General features: G+C 34.5%; 1 protein-coding gene and 1 long non-coding RNA gene across 5 annotated transcripts in view; one reads left to right on the top strand and one right to left on the bottom strand.

Moving 5' to 3' along the window:
• Positions 1–20,869, top strand: part of KCNT2 (potassium sodium-activated channel subfamily T member 2) — a 131,810-nt gene that overhangs the window by 26,370 nt on the left and 84,571 nt on the right. For all 4 annotated transcript variants that reach the window (XM_065072337.1, XM_065072335.1, XM_065072334.1 and 1 more), the window contains exons 2-6: positions 6,717–6,796; positions 12,646–12,745; positions 15,134–15,190; positions 16,056–16,104; positions 16,748–16,807. In XM_065072337.1, coding sequence (XP_064928409.1) covers positions 6,717–6,796; positions 12,646–12,745; positions 15,134–15,190; positions 16,056–16,104; positions 16,748–16,807 — 346 coding nt within the window. The remainder of the gene's footprint in view (positions 1–6,716; positions 6,797–12,645; positions 12,746–15,133; positions 15,191–16,055; positions 16,105–16,747; positions 16,808–20,869) is intronic.
• Positions 1–20,869, bottom strand: part of LOC110362438 (uncharacterized) — a 64,376-nt gene that overhangs the window by 25,450 nt on the left and 18,057 nt on the right. Inside the window, exon 3 of the long non-coding RNA XR_010474312.1 lies at positions 4,107–4,229. This is a non-coding gene — a long non-coding RNA (uncharacterized LOC110362438). The remainder of the gene's footprint in view (positions 1–4,106; positions 4,230–20,869) is intronic.

Here is a 20,869-nt window from a genome sequence, read left to right as displayed (position 1 = left end):
TTAATGCATCATTCACATTTCATCTATTAACTTTCTGAACTTAGGTAATAGACTTGCAAAAGGAAAGTGTATTTGCAGTAAAAAGTCAAGCATCTGGTATTCGCAGAGCCACTAAAATGGAGAGAGAGATTGCTCTATCTATTCCCCATAGTAAAACATCATAGTACTTTCTGATTAAAAAAGAAGTTTCTAATGATGAAGAATACAAATTGCAAATACATTTTTTATTACTGCACCATTACTAGAATGGTGAATTTGTCACTGGTTTTCATGGGTGCAGGACTAGGATGATAATTTCCTTTTTGAATTTGTAAGGCTGATTGTGAATGGGGAAATTTAAAAGACATATAATTATTAGACTGAAAAGCATGCATACTGTTCACCACTGAGTCTCAAGTCACTTGCTATCAGTCTTCCCTTAAAAATCTTCCCCTCAGAGGAATGGAAAAAAGGAAGGTATTTTGCACAGAAGAGCTTGGAAAACAATGTCAATGTCATTTCACATCTCTGTTGTGGTAATATTAAATTATTGCCACAGACCCGTATAGGTTTCAAAGATAATTTTATGTATCTGAGGCTAGCTGATTGTAAAAAAGGAACATGAGGCTGGCTCACAATCAGGTTTTAAAATACATTAGTATTTATATACATAAAAATATAGATACACATATACTATTTAAATTGTAAGGAAGAACATATTTATTAAAAGCTGACATTTTTAGCATTTTGGCTTTTGAACCATTAAGTAGAGAAAAAAGTTAGCTTTTACATTTTCTTGTGCTTTCAGGTAAAAATTTTTACTCTGCAATCTGAAAATTTTTGTTGGTCCTATTTTCTAATTTTTCTGTCTTGGATTTGTTTCAACTGAAACAAGCAACAGTCATTGGAAAGATACAGTAAAAAGGGTTTGAGAACAGATACAGTTCTAAGCTACAAGGTTATTTATGCATCATTGATCCTTTATTCTGTAACTTGTGATTAAGGTGAACTCAGTTGATGCTATTTCTATCTTCAATAATACAGGGAATTTTTACAGTGACACTGATAACACCTGATCTCTGTAAATCCATTAGCTATGGTAACATCCAGTTACACAGTCAAGTGAATGTAGGTATGTCTGGAAAAACTTCACTAGATAGATTAACTCAGATTCACTGATTCAGAAGGTAACTTCTAAAGAAATATATTTGTAGAAAGAAAAGAACAAAAGAAATAGATGTCATAGCAGACACTTTAAGTATTAAGATGACCAAACTTGTCTTTGTTACATGACAGTTCAAATTTGAACCATACAATTATACTGCATAAGTTGTTCTAGAGGAGTACTACAAGAATTTAGTTTGAAAAAATAAAGAGTGAATAAGTAATACTGCATACTACAAGGCAATTATTAGAGGGTGTGGAACCTGTGTTCTATCATGTACATTCACAATGTTAGATATTATAAAGAATCTACATGACAGTATTACATGAATGTAATTTTGCAGAGATCTTGAAAATATTAATTGGTTTATTTATAGTACATGGATAAACTCCCCTATCAGAAAAATACCTTACACATGTCATCTTTAATTATTCTACACTTGTTAGAAGTCATCTTGAAAAAAAATGCACGTCCATATTGCAAATGTTAGATTTGATCAGCGTAGCACATAGCAAACGGCTATAGTAACTTCATAACTTTTAAAGATTATGTCCTAAAGTACCCAGAAAAATGTTGGGGCTCTGATCTCCACAGCTCTCATATCATGCTCACACTGGGAGAATGGACTACTTAATTAGGAGACTGCAAAAGACAGAGCATCTTTTCTGTCTTACCAATAAATGTGAGGAAACGAGCACCCTGCTTCCCCCAGTTACTACCATTTGTTTTGGGGTGCTGTCATTCAGCATGGAGAGGAAATGAAAAACTCAAAACTTTATCTGTTCAATGTTCATCATGACCTGTGCAACTGATGACCAGTTTCCTACCAGAAACAAGTGGAAGGCCTCCCCCAAGTTAAGAACCAGTAATGGAAAACTACTTGTCTTACTGACATTTCCTTGAGCACAAGATGAGGTATCGTTCAACAAGCAGTCTTGATCTCTCATATTGATTCTGATGGAACAAGCAGGCCTGGAAAGTCAAATGACCATTTCTCTGTGAAGTTCTAAAGAAATCAGAGTTCTGAGTATATCAGAACTTGCAAAACTTCAAAAAGAAGAGCGCTGCTACCCAAGATAGTAATCATTAAAATACACTAATTGTTTATTAAAAGCTCTAAGAAAAAAAAATGACCTTTTTTTTTTTTCCTTACGTCTGGTAAAATAAGCTCTGACAATAGTGGTTCACTTTAGCACTTCAAATGCTTCATTTTTAAGCACTTATCTAAACACTACATACTAAACTTTCAGGTTTGAAGTCTAACGTGATTTCACATATACTGGATTGGCAAATCCTAATAAAAGCATACTGTGTCTATATTAGAAGGTTCTTTCCATAGGAAAAACATGAAATGTCCCTTCCTATAAAGATGGATTTAAATAAATTGATATAGTTTTCTTCAGACTGGTCCAATTGTTACAGTTAACACCTTTTCTTGGTTCCAATGTCAAGAAGTAGTAAGCATAAACATATACAGCTGTCAGCATGCACATAGTGATAAATCCAACTGAAACTTCCATTTTTGAAGGGATTATTTCTACCAAATCTGCTATTTTTTAACACAAAAGAAAGACAAGCTGTAGATTTGGGGTGCAAAGCAATCTTGTTACTATAGCGAAGTGTGGCTATAGAGTTAGAATTACATTGTAAATAGCAATGGAAAAGTACAGACAAAATCAGTTAAGTAACCGGAGTACAGACAGATTGGTCCCAGTGATTTACCGTCATGAGAATAAGTGCTTTGCATTAGTGTCCTTGGCATGAATTAGTATTTTCCTGCTATACTTTGTATTACATTAAAATGCACTACCCAAATTACATCTTGACTGAATTAGAAGAATGCAATGTATACTTCGGGTACTTGAAGATGATTCTTACAAACTGAAGGATTCCACTGACATCACGGTTTGTTGAATTTAAACTAGGGAAGATCACTATTAACAGTATTTAATTTTAAAAAGAAGGTTAAACAACAACAACAAAACCCCACAACAATTGTGTTTTTAAGAGAATCATATAACTTCAGTTGTTTTTGCCACAGGTATGTCAGCTACATATTTGTGCATTTTCAGTAAAACTGAAGAAAGAGGCAGTAAAGCATAAGACCTGGTCTTTAACTTCTGAAAGAAACATGGAATATTCAATGCCTACCACATACGCAGAAAAAGTCAGAAGCAATTAACTGATTGCACACACAAAATCTTATGTTCATTAAACATTTCTGTCCCAGTAACCATCTGCAAGGAACAGTGTTTTGGTCAGGGTAAACTGAACTACAACTGTCTTTTACAGGAAGATAAAACATGAAGCACAATTTTTTAAAACTACACTTTTAAATTACTTACACTAGAAATATAGAACAAAACCTAAGCTATTCCATAGGCTGGATGATCTGCATGCACATACAGTATCGCCTTGTATTGCATGTGTGCCACTTCATCAAAACTATTTGCCTGGGATCAAATTCCTAGTAGTATTTTTCCTGCAACAGAATAATCAAGTTTTATGGAAGGATGTAGCATTGAATTTCACTCACTCACTTGAAACATCCTTACTAACTCATACTTAATTGAGTCCAAAAAAAGCTTGTTCAAACCCTTTACTACTCCTGAATGATCTTAATAGTGCAAGTGAGGATCAGAATTTGTGTTCCTGAAATACTCTTTTTCTAGGTTACACTTCATAGTTGGAAAAAGACAGAAAAGAGCAAATACTTGAGATAAAATTTTAGTTGTTAAAAGATTACAACAAAGGTTTCAGTACCTGAAAGTTTCTGCCCTTACCCATACCAGTGGCTCCTTCAACCCTTCATTCTTAGCTTTACTTAGTAAATAGTAACCCTTAAGAAACCAAGTGAAATATTCTCTGTCTGGTAGCCAGAGTATAAGGAAAGATACATAATTACAGAGACAGCATAATGTATTTCCTGAAAAGGTAGAAGGCCTATATAGTTTTTACTTACATTTACGAAAAGTCAGGGGAAGGAGGAGTTGAGCCACAGAACTGGTGTTAGCAGCATTTGTAATCCATTTTGCCATGGAAACTGCTTCACTGTGGAATCCCAGTCTGCTGTGAGCACAGGTTGCTAAGGAAAGAGAAGTAGACAGCTGTTAGAAGGCTATCAGAGCAATTCATAATGGTAGTGATAGGAGGGTGATTAGCTCCCACATCCTCTTTCCTCATTATCATTAAATCACAGCTTACTGTTAATATGTTGTTCTTTCATGATAAGTGACTACTGTAATTTTCTTACTGCAAAATCTGAGATTAGTTTAAAATGTGTAAAAAATCACTGATACTGTGCTCCTTTTAAATAACATCCCTTACTTCAATAGCTTATGCCACTTTGTTTACCTACTGAAATATGTCCTTGAAGATGAAGTATATACACTTAGCTTGTGGCAGCTGCCAAATCATGGGAAGTGTTTCTTACTATAACTGTCACTGCATTAATGATATTAAGTATCTTGGGAAATGTGCAGAAAAGAACTGAAGCAGAGCTCAGGCCCCCAGAAACCTGCTTACCTACTACTTAACCCCTAGACATGCTTCCTTGCCTTGCCTTAAGGTTACCAACTGTCTAAATTGTACTTATGTTAATGGCAATGACTCCCACAGTCTTGAACAACACACCACTTAGTCTATGTTTAAGCTCAATAGAAGCCCAGAAACAAGTTGCTTGTTACCATTTCCTCTAATTTGGTGTCAGTTCTAGGGCATTCCTCTGGGCCCTAGCTCTTTGAAATATGCAGTTGCAGGTACTCTTAGTTTAAAAAGCAGAGGGCAGGTGGGTTCTTTAACTCCAACGAATTAAAGATCTTACCACAGAAGGGGTAAAGCAGATAGTGCAGAAAAGGTGGTCCAGGGTAGAGGTTGCTCTTACTGCTGTGTCAAATGTGTCATTGAATAGAAATAAATTCAAAATTCTGTTAGTTATAGAGCTTAGTTACAATACAGATTCCTAAAAATAAGGTTATGGTTTTGGTTCCTCTGAATAGGAAGCAGTGTAATTCTCCATTCTACAAGGAACAGTTACAATAATCCACACAAAAGCTAAGTGATTAGCTAAAATTAAGTGACCTCACTAAGTGAATCATAGAGAGACTTCTTATGATGTGCTGATGCTGTCCTACAAAGTGATAAGCCTCAATTTCTGGTAGTAAGTAAGCAAGCATGAAAAAGTCACATCACCTAAGATGCCATACATTTTGGAGCCCATAACTAAATAATCTTCCAATTCTATAAATATATATATGTTATTAGGCAAGTATTTGAGGGGAAGAGAGAAACTATAGAAAACATAGATTATATAGATAAAATAGATTAGATAAAAATTGTTTCAGCAAAGGCTTCACATGGAAGAAAGGAAAAACTGAAGTCAGGATCCTGCTGGAAAAAACTTGACTACATTTATGAACAAGTAATTGAAGTACAGTCATTTGATGAAAGAAAGACTGCTGAAAATGAATACTCAAAGATCAAGTATGCCTCTGAACAGAAAAAGGATATGCAATTTTGTAACAGGTGATGGTGTACAGAGAAAGTGAGAAGGAAGTATCTCACTTGTGATGTCACATGATAACAGAACGGTTCTGAAACTGAGAATTGACTTCTCAAGGCGGCAGAGAAATTGTGCCGAGGTAAAGTGATTCATTGTTGGAGTAGAAATGGGATAGGAAAGGGAGATCCAGTCAGTTGGGTAGAGCAGAGCCTTCAGTGGAAATGCTGCACTCATCCTACTGCAAGCAGTCTAGCTCCACAACTCTGGAGTGGTCTAAGTTTTGCTATACAGTGAATACATGCGTTCTTTTCCCCTTTCCAGCCCCTGCAATGCCTCTTCTGGTCTGTAGAACTATTGCAGAGTTGTGCTTGGACTGAACTGAGGGACAGAAACATGAAATACATCCTGGCAAATTTGGGGGCAAGGGAGGAAAAAAAAGAGGTTACTATTGCTTTAATATAATCAGGAAGGGAAGTTATTTTCTGTGTGGTATTGTATGTTTGCAATATAATTTTGCTTTTGGGTCTCAGTATTCCATTGTGACAAAAGCAAAGTTCAGAGGGGGTGGTTTGTTTGGTAAATAAGCATTTGATTAAAGGTGAACACAGACAAGTAGACTGAGATGTAAATGCTTAACAGAGACACGAACAAGACAGAAAACAGAAGAATCATTAAAATGTCAATGATACAGGAAGGGAATTAAACTGAGATGGAAGGTATAACCTGAATATCAAGGAAATCTTCCTTACAAAGATGCAGATATGAGAACAGTTTTCCAATGAAAATACCAAAGCTATAGACACTTCTGATTCTGCAGTGTAGAGTGTCCAAGTAGTATGAAAATGATTCTGCCTGTAAAGGGGACAAACTAAATAAATTGTGTTTGTTTGTTTGTTTTGCTTTTAATCTTTAAACATTAGTCATTCAAATCCAAGGGAGCTTTTGGCCGAACACCCTGTATGTATTCCTGCAGTTATACATAAAGAACAGATGATTAGGGGAACAAATAATTTTGAAAAAATAATCTGTTATCTTTCATATTCAATTCTAATACTTCCTTTTATATTTCAGGGTGCAAGTTGAATTCTATATGAATGAAAATACATTTAAAGAGAGACTAAAGCTCTTCTTCATCAAAAACCAAAGATCAAGTAAGCAGTTGGATTCATTTCTGTTAAGCATAATTGTGATACTTTGAGTAAAATTCAGTTCCATTGAAGGCAACAAAAAAAATTATCATCAGTTTTGTTCTAAGCTAAAATTTTACCCAGTAGAGGAGTCAGTTTTACATAATATCCAAAATAAATTCAGAAAGTATTATTTAAACTTAAAGACAACATCATACTTCTTTTGTAGGATCAAGTACTTAGTGGCATGATTTTATTTCTGTATCATGATCAAGCTGACTAAGCTGTATGAATCTGACATTGCAATGCTAATTGACAAGCCATGACTTTATGTCTAGGAAAGCAAAGAGCCTCTAAGATGCTGGAGGAAAAAAGCTGCAGAAGTACCTATCTTTTTGAAATGTTCAGTTGTTAAGTATTCCTAAATAAATTTCAAACTTGATCTATACTAAAAAAAAGAAAAAAAAAATAATATGAAAGGAAACTAATGCGGAGGACAGACATACCTCTTTCTCCTGAGTGTGATACCTTGGAAATGTATTCCTTGTCTTTAGTCTGATTTAATACTATCTTCATTGACATATACACTTAAATTTATAGACCATCATAGAAGAGAATAATGTGGAGGAACTAAGATAATAATCTCTTTATCTACATCCATGTAGCAAGTTCAAGGGGATGGAAGCATTGCATATTATCAGTGAATTTCATAGCTGAGAAGAGCAGTGACTGAGCTCAATTCTCCTCTGTGTAGCAGGGTCGAATTTACCTCCGTTTGCCCTACAACTGTAAGGAACTAAAATTACAATACCTTAATACAGAAAGCTTTTAGAATAGAAAGAATACATCTTGGCCATTGTAATACAGTTAAGATGGTTCCACGGCTTTGTGTCTAGGAAAGGACAGTTAGGAGAAAAGAAATAACTGTATTTTTTTGGTGTCCCTATCTAAAAAAAGCTCAGACAAACAAAATTTGGGGAGTTTTTAAAAATAATGCAGACCATAATATTTTTATCTGTAACAGCTAGTATTAACTACTAGTTTTACATCACAGAATATGATCTTTTTATTGCCTAAGGTTTTCTAACTTTCCATTTTGTGATAAGCAAAATATTTCCCTAAACCAAAAAAAAAAAAAGATAAAGAGAAAGCACTGTACTGTGAATAACTGATATTTTCAATTTGAGCTTTGGAGTTATTTGACAGTGTCTAGCTGGAGAATCGGGTTTAACAAAGCTGCTGGAAGTTCATTCATGGGGAAAGCTTTATTTGTTACACTTACATAGACACACAGGGGAAAAGTCATCTTCATTCAGGTGCCTGATGCAGTGTGTAAATGCAGTAAGAGACAAAACAGAAAAAACATCCTAAACTAGAAAAGAATATTCCTCCTGGCTAGAAGGGCAGTCTGAGAAGCTGTAAGCAATAAATAGCCCTTTTGTTCCTAACCTAGTCCACAAAACAGGGATTTGATGCACTTTTGCTTACTTACTAAGAACATCTATAAATTTAGGACCTGATTCACTGTAAATATCTTTTCACTGGTAAGATTCTGAATAGTACATTCTTGCTTGAGATAAATCAAAGAACTTCTTTCCCTACTTCAATCTTAACAAGATTTAAACAAAACCCCATATATACAGATCTTAGTGTTCAGTGAGAGCACTGAAAACTTTCCTTCACATACTGAAGTTGTAATTGCTATCGAGAAAATAATTGTCAGTAGTATCAGCAAATTTTCAGATTGTGTAACTAAATCAAACTACACACGTTCAAACAGTTTTTGCTAATCCTTAAGGTGTTGCAAGTGAATTTAACACAGAGTAAAATAACACATGGTTTTTGTCAACCAGAGCAATCAACTCTAGAATTTATATGGATTTTCTACAGATTACTAATCTGATCTAAATCACACGCAGACCGGTAGCATGAAATATCAACTGGTTCATTCATTATTCTGGTTCTGAAAGTATTTCTATAAACTGATAAAAAAAGACTTATACTCTCAACCTAGCTTCCACTCAAACTTCTGCAAGTCAATGTCTAATCAAGTTCAACTAATACAGGAAAAGCATTTTACAAATGCATCAGCCAGCATGCCTGCGTCCCTGCCAAAAAAAAGAAAAAAAATAAAAAGAGAAGACGACATATCAGTATGTCTGGCTTGTACTTGCCAGGCTCACAGACTACATTATCACAGCCTAAAATAAGTCTTAAAGGAAAAAGTAAGTGAAGTTTCAATTCAGTGGAGCGGGAGTAAAAGATAACCATCATCACGATATACGTTAATAACAGTATATTTTGATCCAGCTCCTAAAGCTGGCTGCTACTGTGATGATTTTGCTAAAAATTCCCCAAAACAAGTTAGAGACTTAGAATAAAAGAATAATGGAAGGTGATAGTGAAATCTTCAACTGCTGTCTCCATCACTCTCATTTTGATTTAGATCAGTTCTTTAAATCAGAGGTTTAATCTCTAAAAATGCTTGCAAGGGAAACATCAAGAATTTATAATGAAAATGAAAGAAAGTCAGAGCCAGTACTAATGAAGCATAATGTACTTAAGCACTCTGTACTTAAAAATGCCTGCAAAAAGTAGCAAATACATGTTCAGACTGAGAAGGAAACACTAACATTATATTTCTTTCACAAAACAAACATTTTTAATCTGTTAATATCAATAACAATTGATATTGTTATTATCAATATATTCTTTTAAATAAGACACAGGATATAACACCATGGTTACATGGACAGAGTGAAATTACAATCTTATTAAAGTGGATAACATAACTGGGTAACAGTGTATGATTGATATAACTGAATACAAATTTCAGGTACCAGTGTCAAAACAGAGATACTCTGTGCAAATGGCCCTGCTACTTGAACAACCTAGCTGTGAATGGAAAAAAACAAATTAAGTGTAGCACACCATGTTGATCCACTGGCAGCATGTAAAATAGAAGACAAAAATAATCAGCCAGCAAACCAAAATATGAAATATTTTCTTTGTAACATAGTAATAAATTAACACTATTTTAAATACCTTCTGTAGTGACTGTCCCCTCCCTTCCCATATTTGAAATCCTAGATCTGCATGACAGTGGAATAAATGCATTTATTCTCACTCACAGGTGACAGTACCAACTGTCAGGCTACAGAAAATTTCGACCACAGAGTATACTCACTTGGTAGTCCTACATTAATTATTAAAGCTTTAGCCAGAATGAGGCTAAACATGCTCCCTCTGACAGTGCGTCCTGTTTCTGAAGGCTGAAGCATACAGAACTGGGACCTTCTGAAACAGGATAGATCTGAAATCTTCCTTATTTATATTGTAATAAGTGACCCAATCACATATGTACAAGAGGTATCCTATTGCCTTGCTTTATATATAACCCAGTCCATGATATGCACTCTATGCTAATGAGAACCCTTAGCCAAAATCATGTCCGGTGTGAAAGCCCTGCCTTATATTCTGTGGGAAACAGACATTCCTGTGGAGATGCCAAGAACCAGAAGCGCTTTTAGGCATAGCCTGGAATAGAGCTATGGAACTTAAAGATTTGAATACATAAGTAGTTCTTGATATTTCAGGACTGATATTTGAGAGTTAAGAGTTTAAGGCAGGAGCATGGATCCCTGGTACTGATGTAGTTGTTAATCAGAAAAGCACCACTTTCTTTTGGCATTTAAACCAACATATAATTTCAAATCATGATTAGAAATGAGTCCATTATCCGTGCAGTAGTGTTTCACACCAAGTTTAGTGTTTAAAGAACTAAAAAACAGCAGAAACAAACAACAGACTTTTGCAGTTACCTAAGAAAGTTAGACAACACAAAATTCGTATGGAAAAGAAATTCTGGTGGACTTCTTTGTTTGAGTTTAGTTCTTATTTGTTTGTTTTTTGAACATTATCTGCTCTTCTTGCTTAATAGCCAAGTTGTTGTGGCAACCATTCATACCCCAGCAGAATTCCACAAAAGGGTTAGTACAGACAATTCATGTTTTCTTCAGCAACAGTTTTAAAAGAATGCAGAAAAAAAAACCCTTAGCATTGTCCAGGAAAAGTACTGGGGTTCCTCCTAGTCAAATAATAGCACAACAGCACACTTGGCTACCTTTTACAGCCTCTCAATCCATTTACTGCTTCAATCTCTTCACTCATGTTGGAGAATAAATAATCTGTGGCTAATTACTCTTGATTGGACAGCAAGAATCATTAGGTTAATGTTCACAAACCTAATTGCCGATAACAGCTGCAGTACTTTTTATGGTTGGGACCACAGGATTTTAACCCCTAGTTTACAGATGACAAGGTGCTGTAAAAGTCCATCCAGTTCTAATGTGACAGCAGCAACTTCATAGGTAAAAGTAGTAAGCAGTGTTGTGTAACAAATCTTAAGATTTTTTTCAGCAATTGTATGGCCGAATATTTAAGAATCTATTTTCTATGTTTGCTGTACACCGTGTTTTAATGGGAAGGGAACTAGTAGATAGAAAGGGTGATTTATTAGTTTTCTCTGTAAGGTGTTCATTTTGAACTTAAAACTGAGTGAAGTCAAAAAGTATGTAATATCACCATAAGATAATTATGTTTCTTTATTTAAAAGGGAATGTATACTCACAGATTTGGGTATGCATAATGAAGCTGTAGGTCTTAAATCGTAGAAGTAATTACATTGAGTTCAGCAGACCTGCTAACATGTTTGCAACACAATGATATAAGATACCCTCTTTACTATGACTAGGTGCAAGTGAAGTAAGACTCAGTTAATGGTATTGTGCTTTGGACAGAAGTGTTCACAAATGACCTACCCTCACTTAACTGTAGTGAACCAACAGTTTTACCTTAATTTGTGAATGAAAACTTACAACCAAGAAATAGATAAAAATATTTACACTGGCAAAATTTAAAGACTATTGAATATAATAACATATATGTAATATATATAACATATATAATAACAAGACTGAGAATTTAAACTCTAATCCTTTCATTACTGCAAAATCTGATTAAAATAAAGCTAAGTTCCCCTGTAGTAGACAAAGGCTTCAATTAGCACTGAAATATATTTCCCGTGTGGTAGAAGCAAGCATCCATGTGGATCTTTTTGAAGGAATCTTGTCTTTGTGCAGTCGACCTATGTTTGTGGGAAATACTGTAATATTTTGTGATCGTATTTGTGATATATCCTTTCAGCTAGAACATTTCAATATTTACATGGTCTGTAGAAGGTGTTGATTCGGTTCAGTTGTGCATTCAGCATGACTTTCATATATCCTGATCCTTGGATGCATAATTACACAACTTCAACGTTAAATGATTACAGTTTAATATTTTATAAGTTGGGATAGTATTAATATATTCTGTATGAGAAGCTACTGCATGAAGACTTCCAGATATTAATATTTAAATGCTTGCCTTTGTATCTCCTCTGCTTATTGTTGAAAGTATGTCTTCTTCATGTCACTATATCTCTCATCTCAAATACCATGTGTAGTTTTGGTTCCCCTTCAAAAAAGTGAACTTGTCAAAAGACCCAAAGAATGGCATCAGGAATGATGAATGGCATAGAACAGCTTGCAAACAAATGACTGAGTAGTTCTTTACATTGAAACAGATGGAGTCTTAACTCAGAGATTTCTGGAAGCTGGAAAGGTGTATTCTGTGTGTATCTGACAGGCTTATTCTTACTATTCTTCTGTATGATATGCTACTTGCCCATATTGGGGACAAGTTACTGGCTAGATCAACCATTGGTCTGTTGCAGCATGGCTATTCTAGTTCCTTTTAGTTTTACTTTAAAAGTGGTTAAAACAGAAAAGAACCTAAATTTATTTTTGTATTTTCTTTTCTTTTTAAAATAGGTCTGAGAATAAGATTATTCAATTTTTCTCTCAAGCTACTAAGCTGTTTCTTATACATAATTCGTGTGCTCCTGGATGATCCGAAGCAAGGACTTGGATGGTAATGTGTTTTGTTTGGTTGGTTTGGTTTGTTATTTCTGCTCTCAAAACATTGTTTAATTTCTAAGAAATAAACGAATTTAATTTATAAATCTTTGATATTCTGTGAACAGGGATTTGCTTTTATGTCTTACAGGTATTTTGAAAGAATTATAAGGCTACTTTTACATTGTGAATGGAAATAGGATCTAAAAGAACTATTATTTTTTCATTTTACTGCTAAAATCATTCTGGCTATTCTCTCAGAAACTGTGCATCAGATATAGTTGTGCAAACTTATATTTGTAGTTGTGTTTCTACATAACATTTTTATTTATAATTTTAATGTTTATATTTATAAAAATAAAATTAAAAATATCTGGTTGCCAGTTTATGCAACAACAATTTCAGGATTTTACTTAAATAATTTTACTTAAAACCCCAGACCCCGAAAACAGACAAATACGTGAAACTGACCTTTCATGCAGATGACATTGATGACAATTTTCTAGCCCTCTGCTTTCTCTAAACACTTAGAAGGGAGACCAAAAGTACATTAGCTTTACTCAGAAGTGCATGAGAGAAGAATGTGTGAATGGGAAGTACGGAAGATGCATTTGAGATTTTTTTATTTTGGTGGAAATTTGTTGTAAGAAATTAGAACATTTGAAAAAGGGCCAGAAAAAAAATCTCCCTGGAAAAACAAGAACTGCAAAAACTATTTCTTGACTCCACATGTGTCTTAGAAAGTGTCTCTTCAAGGAGAGGAAACGTGTAGGGAGGAAACAAGCAGTACAGATTTTGCAAAACCTGTAACAGTGATGGATAAGGGAAATTTGGACATAGTACCACAGCAACTCAAGGACTTAAAATTTTACAGCTAATGATAGTTTCTGGCATGAAGAAGCTGCTGGTGTTGTTTTGTTATGAGAACTCTAGTGAGCCCAGATGAACATATTATACTGCAAGGTTGTGTCTAGGTATACAGAACAGATTAGAACATTAGCACTTCTGCCACAGTCATACTTCCATGTTTTTGTATTCATATGCAAAGATTTTTCTGCATCTTGGAGACTGCTTAGTTCCCCAGACCTTTCCTGACATATTTGTTCCTTCAGTGTAAATGTTTAACAACTCAACAGCCAGAGAGTGTATTTGTCTTTTCTATATACATAATTCCCTTATATTCTGTTGTGGTACATTTAAGAGATTCGTTAGTTTGTTATATCTCTTTCAGGTAAGTCACTTCTGCATGCTCAGTCGTAGAAGCCATGCCAGATAAACCAGCCCTGTGACCAAATAGTACCCCATCAATGTCAATGGTTTTGGCCATAGAAATCTTGAGGGCTTGATACCTGAACTGCTGCCACAATGCATTATTACAAATGCAGTGTTATGGAAAAATGTTCTTTCTAGATACTGTGTCATGGCCTGATGAAAGAAATTACTCAATGTGTTGAGAGCACAGCCACAGAAAACGTTATCATCTGGTTGTTTTTAAAGTGACAATTCTGGGAGGAATGCCTTTCATCACAGACCCTCCCTGCATATATATTTCCTGCTTTTCAGAAATGCCTGCACAGGTTACTATCTTTCATTTACTCCTTCAGGCATAGCGGGTGTACAGGGAAGAGCTTAAGACATAAAGCATCCTTATTAGTGCGTACCATTTATCACCTGTCCCACTCAGTTGGTAAAAATACAGCTATGACTATTCTGTGGTCTGAGAATTCTTTTCTGCTGACCTTGCTTGCCAAGGATAAACAAGCATGTATTTCGTCATTTACACAAATATGTATTCCCAGATCCTTACATGACCATTTGAAGGGAGGATTTGTGCCAGCAATTCAAGGCAGGATAACATCACATGTACCTAGCAGCTATTATTTTACATAGATATCACCAGTTTCTTACTTCTACTCATGAATCTCCAGCCCTCCTCACACCCTCACAAGAGGATATAAAGTGTAGTTTGATGCAATCTTTCCTGTTGAGAGTATGGGAGGTGTATATGCTCTTTCTACCTCAGCCTATCCATGTGATAGGGTTTCTAGTATCTCTGGATTTTCAGTATTTATTGTGCACTTAGTTCTGCTTTTGAAAGTATAATTTCAGTTCTTTTGTTTTTAAATTGGAACATGTTTGAAAATCTTTAAAAAATGTAACCTGAAATGCTTCATAGACCTTTATCTACAGATACATAACACATACAGAACTACTTTCTAAAAGTTATTTTACTTATTAAAATGTCTATATCCATTGCCTAGAATTTCAAACTATTGCATGCATTTTACATAACACTTAATAATGTAACTAATATCCCTTTCCTCCCATATGTTTTTACAATCATGTACCCATATACATTTGCCAATGAAAATGGACTTTGCATGGATGGGATGACAAATATCAGTAAGGAATTAAACTGGAGTTGTTCCAATCAAAACTACACACCTGGAACAATTGATTGGTGAGTTCCTAATTTAAAAAGGCAAACCAGAAGTCCACATAATACTGGGGAAGGGATGGAAACAGGAAGACAAATCCATTTCCGTCTGGAATGGTGACATTTTAACATATAATAGTGATGTTTCCATAACTGTCAAGCAATTACTTCTGTGTTCCTGAATATTCAAAACTGCCTTTAATATTTTAATTGTTTCTCTGATTGCATAAGTGAACTGCTGGATTGGATGCTCTTGTAAGGTCTGAATTCCATCAATTTTTATACCTTGCTGAAAAAAACTGGATGTCCTTATTTAAAACATAATTATGGCTAGCAGTAAATGACTAACAGCAAGCTATTGTACCATTGAGTACGCCAGATTCCAGTGGTACTGTATAAAGTGCCTCTTACCATTGTGTTTAGTAAATACTAAGACAATATGAGATTTTTCCAAGATGTCAGCCCCTATGAGTTAGATACCATTTATATCATTACATAGGTAGCAAAAGGTTCACACAAAAGAATTGACAAGTTTCTTTTTCCACCATAAATATTATTGCTTTGCATATGTGCAAATTGATTTTTTCTTTCTGGAATCATAGGGGATTAACTAGCACCACTGAATCCATTGAAAGATTTTGGTGTCACTAGGTGTTGGATTACTCCCATGGAGACTCAATGGTTGGCTCTGGATTAGCAATACAAGCAATGTCAGTACTCAGTAGATAACTACTGATTTAAAATTTTTATTACGGGGAATGTTTCTAAAAAATAAGGCTTCTCTAATTTCCATTCACATGTACAATTTTTTTTCTCTTGATTTTGTTCAAAACAGTAACCAGATTTTTATAGTGTTTTTTTTTTTTTTTTTTCTTATTTTAATGAACAGGTCTCCTATTATTTGGGTGAATAGAAGCTTGCCTTTATGGGGATTACAGGTAATATGCAAATGGCCATTTTACCTATTTTCATTTAATAACAGTAGACAACAATGACTTATAACATTTTAGTGAAGTTGAAGGAAACTTGGAAAAGTTGATGTTAACAAAGAAATCTACTTGACTAAGTACAATAAAAGCATAAAGATAAGCTGATCTGAGCGAACTGTTTCAAATTTATATAGCTTTAAAATATATTTACAAAGTATTAAAGCCATATCTAAGTATTGTAGAATTAGATAGGTTTTTCTCCTAGAATTATCAAGCTCTGTTGAGTCACTGTTTGCTCTAATGATGAGCTTAACTTTCATAAACTGCTTATGAATAGCTTTTGACAACTGAAACTTGAGAAACATACTGGCAGACCGTGTATGGAGCTCTCTAAAAACCATGGAAAGGCCACCCTGCAGGCTCCCTGTGGTGTTATTCTTGGAAAAGAGCAATGAGACTCATGTCACAGCCGGTGCTTTAGTCAGAAAAATGATAATATTTAAGCTTAATGCTAAATGCTGTTAGCCGAGATGGCTTCACAGGATGCATGCAAAAGCTGCTTTTTATTATCTTTTATTTTTCATTGTAATAGTTAATTCATATATTGTTTCAAAGTCAATATTAATACACATGTTTTGTCACTTCACGTAAGGTTTCTGTGGCTGTAATAAGTCTCTTTGAAACTCTGCTGCTGAGTTATCTAAGCTACAAGGTAAGTACTGTTAGTTACTTTTAGGCATAGTTCATCACAAAAATTAACTGAGTTAAATTTTTCATTGTAAAATTCATGTGCCCCCATTTGTGCCCACACTGATACACAAGCAAGAAGTTGAGAAAAACACACATATACGGGACAGCATATTGTCACAGGAAGCCCTCCTCATGTTTCCCGAATTTATGAACAAACAGTAATATCTAGAGTGGAAGTCAGAAATGAAATTGTGGTTGTTTTCATTGTTCACTTACACATTGTAATTTGAAAACAGATTCTCAAAAGTGACCTTAATTTTTGGATACGGATTTTCCAAGTGCACAGTCTTATATGTCTATGCATATTGCAATGGACATGATCGTCATTGATCTCAAAACTGTAGCTATTCAGTATCTATAACTCAAATTTCAGGCCTCTGAAACTACATACCAAAAAACTAGGCCAAGACAGTACTCTTTTTTCTTTTTTTTTAATTATGGATACCTACATACTTGTGTTATCCATCTCTCTGATGGTTTTGGTACATTTTTCAAAATGCCTTGAAATAATCTGATGTGCATACAGTATATTTTTGTGTTTGCATTCTCCTTAAAAAGTTATAATACTTTCCTAATATTTTTATTCAATTTTCGTCATTATATTTTATGTGCTAGCCTAATCAATTTTTTAAGTACTCTGCATTTTTAGTATCTTCAGGAGAAAAATACTATTAATAAAATAATTTATCCAAGTAAATATGAAAAGAGGCATTTCTGAAGCTGGAAATATCTTGGAGCACTCTTTTTCTTTCTTTTTTTTTTTTTGTAATTTTTGATTTACTGACATTCAGTATCTACCAGAGCCACCACTGAAGTTAGAGAGTTGTACTTTAGTGTGTTTATCAGTGATTATGGCATAAATGTTTTCCATAGCACCCAATAATGCAAAGAGGCTTGAAACTTTACTTCTTAATCCTTGTAGTGTATACTATGAAGGTGTTGCTGGTTACAAATGCAAATCAATTATAGGCAGAAACAATCAAAAATTAACAAATCTAGTGCCCAAACAGTAAAGAGCAATCACAATTTGTAGTGTTCCTGAGTTTATTGGGCAGAATTTTATCCGTATCCATTTGGCTTGTGGTCTGCAACAATTTTAGTGAGTACAGAAGTTGAGAGAGATAGTGGCAAGTCAGCTCCCATGAGAAGTTACTTATTAGTGTGCAATGGGCTTAAAGCTTTGCTGTCTTGATTTGCTGCATATACCTGTCACAGAAGTTGAGACAATTTTATGATGGCTATATTTCCAGTCTCCATGAGGGAATAAGAGTAATGCAAGGAAAAATGATAGTACTGAAATGCACTTTGGCAATCCACCTGATGCAAACACCTCCTTCCCTCTGGTCCTGGAAATGTTATGATAGAGCCACTTACCCCAGTTTTACAGCAGTCTCAGGAAGCCAAGGCAGCTGTTATTTCACCCACTGTAAGCCCTTTCTATACAGCCAGGATGGCCAAAGGAGACTTGGTTCCTGTATATCTGTGACATTTCTTATTTCATGCCAACACTTCCAAAGCTTTTACAATTTAGGAACAAGTTAGAGGAAAAGCCAGGAAGAAACAAGAAAAAAGTTGACTGTGTTTGCATTTGTGTGCACATTCCTGGGATTTCACAAATAACCTGTAAAATAAATAAAGCAGTCATTTGAGAGAATACTCCAAGGAATTTGCCTTTCTAATACTTGGTTAATGACATATGAGAAATGATTCAACATAAAGAATAATGAGGACATAATAGTATGTGATGCTACTAGGTTACAGTAATTTTTCATTTTTGATTGCTTTTATGTGGGAAGGAATGCAAAGAATGTAGCACTGTATTGCACTGCTGATCACTTGGATCTGAGAATGAATGGTTTACAATCTGCATTCTCACATCTTAATCCATTACACGAGGGTTTACCGTTGGCCGAAATTCTGAGAGATGTCTACATTAGAAATTTTGATTTCCAAAACTTGTCATAGATATCTGGCAATCCTACTGTATCACTGGCACACAGGCAGTCTTAGCTGCTTCTGCCAGTAGCATACATTCTCACTGCAAGAGACAATTTTGCAGAAGACATGACGTCTTTGTATGTGGAAGCCAGAATCTTAGAGCTGCAGGCATCACTAAGTACCTGGAGCACATCTGCACAGGCATTTTGCCTGCACAAGTAAATTATGTGACATTTCTATAACACAGAAAAGAAAACTCTTAACATTAAAAATGAAGAAACTGGTGAAAATATAGAATGGGTTAGTTGGGAAAGTCAAATTTCTTTCGATTTTATTATTCCTACAAATTAAACCTCAGTTTACGGTCTCATAATTTCACTTCGGTTTACAGAATTGCTTATCACATGAAATGTTTAAGATTATTCAAGTGTGTCTTAACTCCTACCAATTACAATTACATGGAAGACAATGATCCTTGCCCCATAGGTCCAATGGCTTCCAAATGTGAAAAGTTAACAATAGAAAAAGAATATCATATGCTATCGAACTTGATTTAATTTTCAGTGGTTATATCTGATTATTATTTTAACAGCAAAGATTATTATGTAATTGCAACTGAAAATATAGTGCTTGACTGCAAATTCTTGCAATATTTCCGTAATATATGCTACATTGTTATTGCATTACGTATGATGAAGTCTTGATATACAGTGTTTGTAAAGCTGTAAGTCACTGAATTTTCAATACCTTCTTTTTTAAATGTATGGATTTTCATCCCAACATTTAATCATTCACAATCACTACTCAGATGTGGAACAGAAGTAGTATTATTCCCATCCTGTATTTATCAGTAAGCAAATGAAAAGTTCAGTACCACTTCCATTGAAATATGTGGGAAGGCTTCTAATATCATGTAAGCAGGACCAGTTTCCAAGAAGCCCTGAAATGTAATGAAGTGTTTGTGACAGAAATACAGAACTTTGATCTTGTAGTCCTAATTAAAATATTAAACATTAGATTGTCTTCCTTACTTCTCTCTCCAAAACAGTTGGAAAAGAGAAAATACAAAATAGAGATAAAAGAAGATACAGGAAGGAAGGACTTACTATAGAATACTGCTATCTTTCCCCAACTTAATTTCATTCATATTTTTAATACTTACTTCTTAATAAGTTAATAGCTTAATAGCAGGATTAGAATTAATAAAGAGACTTCTGTGACTAACATGCAGAGCATAATAAAACATGATTAAGGGAGAATGAGCTGGTATTTTTTCTTTGGAAAATACAACATATTTGATTCCTCTTTTACTTTATATTTTGCCATGAAGTTCTATCAGAAGGATGTACAGAGTGGCTCATCCTTCACAATAAGCGTTAATATGAAATACAGGGCAGTCACCTGTGCATAGGGGTAATCAGAACAGTTGATTTGATGGAAAAGTCTTCTGAGCAAGGCATATCCTTTAGATATATGTCTCTGCAACTTTTATGCTGTACTAGGACTTTGTCTCTGATTTTTAGACACTCTTAGATGATAAGCATTAAGGTAAGAAAAACTAGCACAGTGAAAAGCTAAAACATTACAATGCAGGATTTTAAAGTCATAGAGGCTTCTAAGAAAAAGAAGTAGAAATAGTTGCAGATAAAATAATTTGCCAGCAAGGTAGTCTGTTACTTGTATGAGGAGTCACTGAAAAAGAATTATTGAAAAGATAAATTCTTTAGGACAGGAACCTTACATCTTTATCCGTGTGTAAGTGTGCATGTAAAAAATGGAAGTAAACTAACTTTTGAAGAATGAAAAAGCAGAGACAATATGTCTGTGTATGATTCCAAGGTACCTAAAAATGCAATAGAAGGAAACAGGAGCATATTATTCTCTGAAAAAATGCAAACTTAATTTAATGAAGCTCTTAATTAGCTGAGAGAATGAGTTGACTAGTTAATGCAATTAGAATTCTTCATTTGAGCTGTCTTACTAGTTTATATCAAGGAAATATATGGTCATACTGAAACAGAGAACTGCTTTAGTAAAAATATAGATTTAAAAGCATGTATTTTTGTCTATGAGGTACATAATGATA

This window comes from Columba livia, chromosome 8 (assembly GCF_036013475.1).
Source record: "Columba livia isolate bColLiv1 breed racing homer chromosome 8, bColLiv1.pat.W.v2, whole genome shotgun sequence".
In the NCBI taxonomy this organism is placed as follows: Eukaryota; Metazoa; Chordata; class Aves; order Columbiformes; family Columbidae; genus Columba; species Columba livia.
The sequence above is the reverse complement of the archived record's forward strand: the minus strand, read 5'-3'. Positions and strand labels throughout refer to the sequence as shown.